General features: G+C 41.6%; 1 protein-coding gene across 2 annotated transcripts; it reads right to left on the reverse strand.

The window, feature by feature from the left end:
- Positions 1-157: 157 nt before the first annotated feature.
- On the reverse strand, positions 158-7,264 carry thnsl2 (threonine synthase-like 2). 2 transcript variants are annotated; one of them, XM_079179403.1, is made up of 9 exons: positions 7,155-7,264; positions 5,330-5,561; positions 4,841-5,035; positions 2,823-2,975; positions 2,500-2,739; positions 1,923-2,071; positions 1,311-1,436; positions 1,057-1,211; positions 158-850 (listed from the first exon to the last, which is right to left on the reverse strand). In XM_079179403.1, exons 2-9 carry the CDS (start codon positions 5,550-5,552, stop codon positions 622-624), a joined length of 1,470 nt encoding a protein of 489 aa, XP_079035529.1. In that variant the 5' UTR covers positions 5,553-5,561; positions 7,155-7,264; the 3' UTR covers positions 158-621. The 2 variants fall into 2 exon arrangements, with proteins under 2 accessions (XP_079035529.1, XP_079035528.1); XM_079179402.1 differs by lacking the exon at positions 7,155-7,264 and adding an exon at positions 6,993-7,145.
- Positions 7,265-10,218: the final 2,954 nt, after the last annotated feature.

Raw genomic sequence — 10,218 nt, forward strand, 5'->3', positions numbered from 1 at the left:
TGGTAGGAATGACAAATAAAACTGAAGTGAACTAAGACAAACATTGCATATAGGTCCCGCGACTGACTTTTGAGACTGAATAATAAAGATGCCTAAACACATCCTCATCCCATTTAGCATTTCTTTCATGGGTCCAGGTGGTGGATATAGTAAATAAACGTATGGTGTTGTTGCACTCATCATTAATACAGCTAGGCAAGGACATCAGCTGTATTCCTGAAGGGTAAATATCAGTCACTTTTTAAATGGTGTGTGTCAATTTTGTGCGATTAAATAAATTGTTTAGATTGTTTTTGAGACAATTAAACTCCGTTTGATTTTATTTTTCAGCATTCATTTACATTTGTGTGACAGTTCTGGGAGGGAAATTGGGCGTTGTGAATAGTTGATTGGTTCATGGTGTATGACATCATTGTAGAAATACAAAGACAATTTGTACGACCCTACAGACCAAAGTCCATCAAAGAGGCAACAACAGGCCTTTCCCATCAACATCATTTACTAGATCCAGATAGGGAAGCATGGACAAGCAGCCACAGTCACCTGACCTCGCCCATACACAGTTTAATGTCCAATCATTTCTAAAGTACAACCCCATTTTACAATGTAATGAAATCTTTCCTAATCAGCGGTAGTAAGCCCCTCTGGTTTCCTGGCTGAACTCACAGACTGGATTTTCTCTCTTAGTCTGTCCTCCCAGTCTTTGCACCAGTTCTGGCTCCGCTCCAGGTTCTGGTAACGGGTGGCCAACTTGTCCAACGCCAGCACTGCCTCAGGCAGGTCAAAGGTCAGACCAGCCCTCTGCACTGCTGCCTGAAACTTGGCTGGAGATGCTGTCGCAATGTAGCACCTGCAAAAAGAGTTTTAGTGAGTAGTGTAGTTGTTTTGTCGAAATTTGTTACTGGCTAACACACTAAATCGAAACAGTCCCCATGGTTAACCTTGCATATGTCCCCTTGGAGGCTCCTGAACGCCCTGCTGCTTCATGTCTTACAGTGCAGTCAGAAATGTCTTGTGTGTGTGTGTGGCTAAAAAGATGAATACAGTTTGCTTGACCTGTTGAGACTGGGGCTGTGAGGACAGTGGTAGTGATGCCATACAGCTACAGCTGTGTGTGGACACAGGACATACTGGTTTTCCTCCCAGCATCTCCTCATGGTCTCCAGGATCCCCTCGTCAGTCACTGTTCCAGTTGATAAAACTTGAGACAACTACAAGTAAAACATAATTGTATTAGGGTGGTAGATTTGGTCTCACTAGAAGACAAGCATGCCTGAATGTAGACAGTGGGTGCAGTGAATGATTGGTACTAGTTTGCGGTGGTTTTCCGGCAGAGAGTGTCTGTGTGACTGTTGAAACTCCTCCATCATGTTTTTCACTGAAGCTCCATCTCTGCCCAGCAGCAGCCAGAACATTCGCTCCATGTTGTACGGGTCCTGCAGACCAAAAATCAAGCAGTGTGACACAGCATCCTGAATGACCAAACATGTCAATACAAGTGATGGCTTTACACACATGGTGGACGTTCAAATGAATACCTCAATGCCAAACTTTATATTGATGGCAATATGTTTTAGCAGAGTATGAAATTCATTGTCCCCAGAGGATGAATCCCAATGTTTTTAGGTGAACCCTGGTCTTTCCTCCAGCACCACCAGTGGACAAATATGTCGAATTCAAGAAATATCTAAATCTAATGTGCAGACTGCTGCACGTCACTGATTACATTTGTGCTCCTCAGAGGTTGGCCCTTTCATTTTCACACACTCCATGAGAATGCCTGAATATGTTGGCCTTTGGGGCTGTACAGAAAGCAGATAACTGTTTCTAAAAATAGAATTAAAATCGATTGAAGAAAAGCAAAAACCATGTGTGGCTGACTGTCATTGATGCGAGCAGTACAGGCTGTGGGATTGTGTTACCTGGATGTCAATGGCGGGGGCCAACGTTTGTGTGACATCAGCTGCCATGGAGAAGTCACCAGTGGTTACCGTCCTGTGCACTATGTCATTAGAATTCACCATGGCAACCAGCTTCAGAGGCAATCCCATCTGCTTTAAAATGTAGCCAGCTGACACACACACACACACACACACACACACACACACACACACACACACACACACACACACACACACACACACACACACACACAAAACATTTACATTACCTTTTGTTATGGGGGAAGCATGGTGTGATCATTTGGAAAAAAGGAAACCCTTTGCTACTGGAGTGATTAACGACTGCAGTAAATTAAACAGATCAACGATTAGTCAGAAGTCCTCGGTTGTAAAAACGTTGAGGTTTTTTGTGTGTGACTGTGAGTCTCAGTTGGAATCCAAGCTGGCTGGGACTTCCCTCCATGAGCGAGCAGTAAACATGTATTAGCCACTTTTCAAACTTGATTATTCAATACTCAACCTAAAGTTGAGTATTTATTAATCAAAAGATGGATTTTTTAGGGAAATAATCATTCAATCCGAATAGTAATCAACCAACCAGCAATGTTTCCTGCCCCTCCAGTGGGCACCACCACCTCCAGCTCAGGCAGGTCTCCGTCAGCCTCTGCCTGCTCCATACCACTGAGCTCCAGGTAAGCATAGATGAAGTGGGCAAGCTGGATCATGACTCTAGACCAGTTGACTGAGTTGAGGCTCATGAGACCGTGAGACCTGACCAGGTCCTGGTCTGCAAAGAGACTCCGCAGGGGCCGATCTATGTCATCTGAGCTGCCGTGGGCTACAGAGGTAAAAACACACGTCATCTCATCGTGATTGATTGTGAAAGAGCAGCTATTAGTCCTTTAGCTTCTTTGGATTTACCAGCAAACACATGGACATTATCCTCCAGGCAGGTGATCATGTGTTTCTCTTGGACCGGCGTGATGCGTCCTTGGGGGTAAACCACCACCAAGTCCAACCCACTGAGACCTTTCGCGCTCTGGATGGCCGAGCCACCTGTGTCTCCTGAAGTACCTGGAGAGGAAACCCACAAGCTGACTGATTCAGTTTTATTACATTTATCATCTAACATACTAGCTGTGATATTTAGTATAGTCTTATGGAGCATAATTGTGCTTGTTAATGCCATGATAATCACAGTGATGGCTGTCGTGTAAAGGATCTTTACCTTCACCTCACTGCTGATTAACATTAAGCTTCCTTCTCACACTAAACCATCCCAAGTACAAAACACTGTCTTTTAACATACATCATGGCTTGCAAACAGTTTGATGCCCACATTACTCTACAACAAATGTCAGAATTCCATTCAGCACCACAGACATCCACCATAGAAATAGTTCTCACATTTTCGCACCGGCCACTGTAGTTCTGCTACACCCTTGGCACAATTAGGAAGTTTCAGTTGATTGCAATCTGCAACCTCACCACTAGATGCCACCAAATCCTACAAAGTGCACCTTTAAGTACTGCTTTATGAAACATGTGTAAAAACACATTCCTAGAAGCAGAACACTACGTCTATGATGTCTAGAATACTTTCCAGCAATATTTCCAGCACCTGACCAAAAATAGAAAAATGGCTAAATCGTTTGCTCTTCATCCTTTTTTCAGTTTGCAAACAACAAAACTGTGAATGTTTACATTCAAGTGACATAGACTTAATAAGTAGGACTGTTGTCCCTTGGGAGCAAAGGAGGAAGTCAAGGGACGGCTGTGACGACTCGTATGGACGCTGGTTAATTTCACTTCCTGTTGTATTCGCTCACCCATGCTTCCTAGGTTGCTTTACTTTGCCATTGTTTAGTTTCCCGCCTGTTTTGTTCCTCACCTGTGTTCCATTAACTCATCAGTCCTCCCAGCACTTATGCCCCCAGCTGTTCACTACCCATTGACCAGATTGTCTCAGCTCTTTGCACAAGACTAGCTCTCCAGCGTGTGTTTATTCCCATAGATTTACCTCAGCCTGTTTGGGGATTTTTGGATTATAGCCTGCTTCTTTGTTTTCCTTTATTAGTGAGCTCTTTACATTTTTTGTTTATGCCTTTTTTTGTTTGCAGTAGGACTATTCCGATGACTGCCTATTTTGCCTTTTGTGACTCAAAGCTCAGTAAAGTTTTGGATTTTTGCACTTCACTTCTTCATTCTTCTGTGATCCTTGCAACTGAGTTGTTTGTCTGATCCTCCCAATGGTACTGTAGTGCCAGAAACTCCTGGCTCCCAAGTAGGAAGGACAGAGGTTCGCTTCCTGTTTCCTACCGACAGTCAACTTTACAACATCAATGTCACTATGACAACGAATGTCCAGTAACCTTAACCAAGTAGGCTTTTTAATCTTTCCCTTAAACTTTCGTACCTAACCACCTCAGAAAATGTTTTTTTCTTGAAACTGTGTTTTTGAAGGCACTGGCAAGTGATGTCCTATCCATTATTAAAACATTTTTTATAGTTGTTTTGTTTGAGATTTTGACTTCATAAAGTCACAGCTGAAACTGAAAGTTGAGGGAGATGAGGGGTGATGGGAGTAGAAGACTAAGTTAAGATTCCTTTAATTAAGCACATAGTAGAGTTGGGGATGACAGTTAAATCATATCTGGCAGAAATTCTCATGTGACTTGATAAAGCCGACCAATTATCTTACTTCACCCTGGTTCATGGATGACCGCCAGAATTCTCTGTATGACACCGGAACTTATACCCGGCTGGGGTCATCCGAGGTCACACGTGACTTTGTTGATATAAAGACTCGACCTGCGAGTGTGCGAGACGGAAGATATCCAGTGTTGAGCACTGCCTCTGGCGGTCAGTAAGGATTCATAGAACCGCAGTTACATCCGTAACTTTTGTTTCATCACAACATTATCGTGGTTGGGTCTTACCTACAAGAACTGTAGCTCTGCGATTCTGTTTTCGCAGGAAATAGTTCAGGAAGCGCACTGTGCAGGTCATGGCCAGGTCCTTAAAGGCCAAGGTGCCTCCATGGAAGAGCTCCAGGACTGAAAGACCCTCCTTCAGCCGGGCAATTCTCAACACCTCAGGCACTGAGAAACCAGTCAGGGCTTCACCCACAAGGACTGGGACAGGAAACAAAGAGAAGAAATCATTTGAAGCTCTGGGTTTGTTGTTCTGAAAATCAAAATACATATTTGATGATGTCTCGTTAAAAAAACACACTTATTTTTACTTTATGTCTTCTATTAGTTAACTTTGGAGGACTGCACTGATACTGTCTCTTTTTAATCATGTGTACTTTTTAGACCAGTGTATACAGTTTACAATTTGTATATTTTTTCCTTTCATATATCTATATGGAATGCAAACATCCCTGAATATCAAATGACATGCCAATGAATACTACTCCATCTCACCCTCCAGGTCCTGTCTGGGGATCAGCTGAGTGGGGATGAACAGTGAGGCAACCTCCACCACCAGTTGGGTGTAGGTCAGCCCCCTCCAGCTCCTCAGGGTGTCTGGACTCAGCACAGGTAAACTCTCGGGCATGAACATGCCACCGTCTGGAGCGTATCCTGAAAACAGCACATCATGGAAGTCCCATCCATGGACCCCGCCCCGAGTACTGCAGTACTGCATCAGACAGACCTGTTGATGGAGACCTGAATCTTAAATAAACACATGCTCAACACTACGGTAAGACATCAATGGCATGCTATTGACATGTATGTCTACTTACCTGCATCATCTACATACTGTATTATTCCTTTCATTTCCCAGAATGCATATTTGTCAAACCCCAGGTTTAGCAGTTGCACAAAATGAATATTATCTAAATAATCACCTAATCCAAGATAAGAGTACCTGAGTTTGTAAAAAGCAAACTTTTAAAGTCACTCTGTTGTTGTTGCATGTCATTCCCCCTCTCTCCCCCTTCATTCAGCTCTACTGACAGTTCTCTGTTAAGGCATTACATTCCCCGAGAAACATACAGTCCATGAACAGTGCATCACAGATCCTCTGTTTATAGAGCTAGGACAATACACTACATGGTGAAGAAAGGTATAATAGCCACTTTAAACCTGCATTCATTGATTGTGTTTCAGACCACCTGATCAAGGCTGGATCACCAACTGGGCAACTGTCCCCGCAGCCTCGGAGGGCCTGAAAGACCTGGACTCACTGCTTGGTTTTGGTAATTTGATTAACTGCGAGTTTGTTAGAGTAGTTACACTACTACTTAAGTACAATATTATTTAATGTGGATCCTTTGGGGCCATGCCTAGTACACAAACACTGTGTCACATGACATCGATCACACTTCTGTCCATCCTGATAGAGGATTCTTCCTCTTTTCTCCGTTAAAGTTTTTTTTTAAATCCAACACAATCCACACAAATGATGTGTTATTCTACAGTATTTATTGTAACTACATTACTTAAGTGCTGTTCTTGAATACTCACATTGTGTATGCTACTTTCTAATACTACGCCGCTACATTTCAGAGGGAAAAACGCAAGTGATTTTTACTCCACTACATTTGATATTACAGCTATAGTTGGTAGTCACTTTTCAGATGAAGACTTTTGAAGATATGACTTTGATTTGTTAGCAGTTCAACCAAAACACATTTCCCACCGGAAAAAACCTAACTGTATAAAAAGCAGTAAAAACTACTGTCAAAACAGCGCTGGAAAAACCTTGACGCTATTCATGGTGACCTGCAATTTAAATAGTTCTGTTATTTCTAAAAAGAACCACTACATGTAAGGATCACAGCAGAACATGGTTTACAATTTAAAAAGGTCTGTTTCGCAAAGGTTCAAAGTATATAAATGTACTTTGTAACTCTGTCCATTAGTGGTTTAAAGCATGCTGTAGCATTCATGAGGTCTGTGCCATAGTAGCAATGTGATATTGTAGATATGTCATCCGACAGCGACGACCCGTTACATAATCACAGCTCATGTTTTGACATTCAACACTGTTCCCACGTCCCGTTACTAGAGCCCGTGACTCATGGTAGCTATCGCACCAGCTGTGTGCACAGTTAATACACAGAGCATGTGCAGAACTTACCAGTCAAATGGATGTAAACAGAACTCTTTCATGTACACACACACACACTTCCTGCCAGTCTATGCTGCCACACGTTCTACACTGAGAAGAATGGATCTATTGATAAGCTGCTGGCTGTCTCAGGAGAGATACTAGTTGAACTTGACCTTTGGAACAACCTACCTAAGGAAATACTTCCTGACTAGTGAAGCATCCCGTTACTTCATGCAGAACAGTCACACGCCCCCAGCTGTAACCAGCTGACACGACAGCTGGTGCGCACTCTGTTGACGTCATGCCGCATAGAACGCTGGGAAGTGCAGTCCCTGCAGCTTCAACTGGCGTGCCATTCCTTCCACCTTTAGCTGCAATTTCTCCTCAGCTAAGGAATCAAATCCTCGCTGGTAATGACGTTAATTTGATTAAGATGCTGATGTGTTCAACCGTGCTGCCACACTCGTCTCGTGTCAAGAAGTGAATAAACCCTGTCACAGAGATGGGCAAAAATACATCAAATTGTATTTTGATACAAAATACAAAATACCCCCAAATAAATGTATTACAACAAAATACAAAATACAAAATACTAGTGCCAGAAAATGTAACAAAATACATGTATTTTGTATTTAAAATATAGGAAATACTTTTTTCTAGATTTTCTGTTTTCTCACAATGTGGTATAGCAGAGCATTCAGGTTTATATAATGTACACAAAGCTCTGGTGAACCCCACAACAAGGAAGAACAGTCACAGAATGTCAGTGTAACTAAGCAAAGCTATTAAAAGAACAACTTGATTAATTATGTATATATATATTTTTATTAATGGGACTTAACAGCCCATAAACTTTGTTTTGTATCAACAAGAAAATATTCATCACATATGACATACAAGCTCCCAATCTCCCTCTTCCTATAGCTAGTGTTAGTGAAAGAGGACACAGACTAGACTGAACTCAATAGACTTAAAATCAAACAAAGTATTTATTCATAACAGGAGTATTCTGACGCAGCAGATCAATACGAGCTCGGACCTAAATCAAAACTATCTGTGACAGCAAAGAAAAAGGCGCTCCCCAAGGGAGAACACAAAACTATATAGTCCTTAAGGGCATTTTTGTGATTGGTTGACTATTGGTGGAGGCGGCTCTTGGTTTAAACTTTCTGAGAGCCTCATTGGTGCACAGGACGTCCGTCCGTACCGGCACCCGGATAGCCGCTCCAGCGATGAGTCAGATCAGTGTGTGTGTGTGTGTTTGAGAGTGTGTTCTGAGGCCAAGGTCGCTTAACTGCTTCTTTGTTGAAACTGTTATTTTGTACCAAGCAGTGGCAAGACCGGGAGTACCTGGTTTCTGCTATTGGTCAGTTAACGATGGGCCTCTGCGTGGGTGAGAATCACTGCAGCCTCACTCTGTGACTTACACTTAAAGACATATTATGATTACTGCACATAGCATATGGTTTAAGCTTCACTAAATGTGTTTACGAATACATAGCAGTGTTTACAAATACATAGCAGTGTTTACAAATATATAGCAGTGTTTACAAATATATAGCATATTTGTTTAAGCTTATTCTTAATGTGTTTACACTAGCTACTCGACTGATAAGCTAACTTGCTAAACACTGGCTATGCACTAGCCTAGACAGCATGCTAGCGTTATTAGCATGTTAGCATCGATCGCTAGCTTGATATTATAACCATCACCATGTATATACAATAGGCTATGTAGCCAGACCCAGACATAAGTTATACATCAAGCTAGTTGACATCTGTCACACTCAGATACAATATTTAACTTGACAGACAATCAGCTGAACTTGAAGATCTGAAGACTGAACTCGTGAACTGTTTTTTGATTCGTGGAGAAAGTATTTTGAGTATTTTAAATACAAAATTACTCCACTCTAAAGTATTTTGTTACAAATTACGTTAGATTTTTAATCGGCCCTATCAAATACAAATTACAAAATACTCAAAAGTAATTGAAATACGTATTTCAAATACAAGTAATAGAAATACTGCCCATCTCTGATCACAATAGACACTGCCTCTCAAAGTTGGTTTGTATTAGAGAAGTCCCGAAAAGCGTGTCGGATGCAGCGTCTATTACTAAACATGCTTTACTTTCGTTATTAGGCCTTAAACCTGATATAATTATTCCCCAAGGCCGATCATTCACGGTGGACAAACTCCACGATCTCGTTGCCTTAGATGAAGTAGATCTGATCTAAGATTTGGTCATTGCTTTGCGATTATTGGAAAGGCTATCTTCTTTCTACAGCAATAATACAGAAACTTCAGCTGCTCTCAAAATACCTCCGCAGTTGCATTGGTCCCAGCATCTACACTGAAAGCTATGGGCCGCTGGTCCTCAGCAGCCTATGAACGTTGAGTTCACCCGGGAGTTGTCGAGATAATCGCAGCTCTAAAGGATAAGAGTGCTACCTTGTAGACTACTTTAGTACCTCCATGCATGATAATCAATAAATTAAATTAAATTAAAATAAATAAATGTAAATGATGCATTTGCAGGCAGTTTGCTGGTGTTTACTACTTGATTTAGGTAGTATGACCTCTCTTGGATGCAAGCTTGCGTCCTTACCAAAAAGTGGCAGCTGAGGTCTGCAGCATGCTTCTGTAATGGTACATTTCTACTTAGTATATATGTCTACTTAAGTATATTGTGTAAATGCCTCTTGTACTTTTGCTCTGAACTCAGTAGATCTTCATCCTTTGTGTTAACATACGTGCTCAAATGTATCTTGCTGTTTGTGTAATAGAAACTTGATATTCTTTTAAGTAGAACTGGTTTATATACTTGTTGTGAAACAGTCTATCATATGCTTGCATCATGAGACTTGTGATCCATGCACCAGCTGACAGCCTGCACCCATATCCTCTTCTTCTGTGAGTTGGATAACAAGTACCTATTGTGTTCACATTAAGGATAGAACGTATATCTGTGCGTCTGTTGTGACACAGATAAAGCACCTCTTATACTTTACTACCATGGCCTGAAACGGGATGTTCCATTACACAGGCCCCCACCCTTGATCACTCTTCTACAGAGTCGGAGTGATTCTGTGTAACTGAGCCTCTTCTCTGGCCAGAGAATAAAGACTTTTAAAAGACAAGTTCTGTTTGACAATATTCTTCATTTCAGCTTAAAAAGACTCAACAGCGGGTAAAATCACGTTGTACTTTTTTGTTTCTCATTCATTTTATTTAAGTATGATTTTGCAAC

This window comes from Pholis gunnellus, assembly GCF_910591455.1.
Source record: "Pholis gunnellus genome assembly, chromosome: 18".
Classification (NCBI taxonomy): domain Eukaryota; kingdom Metazoa; phylum Chordata; class Actinopteri; order Perciformes; family Pholidae; genus Pholis; species Pholis gunnellus.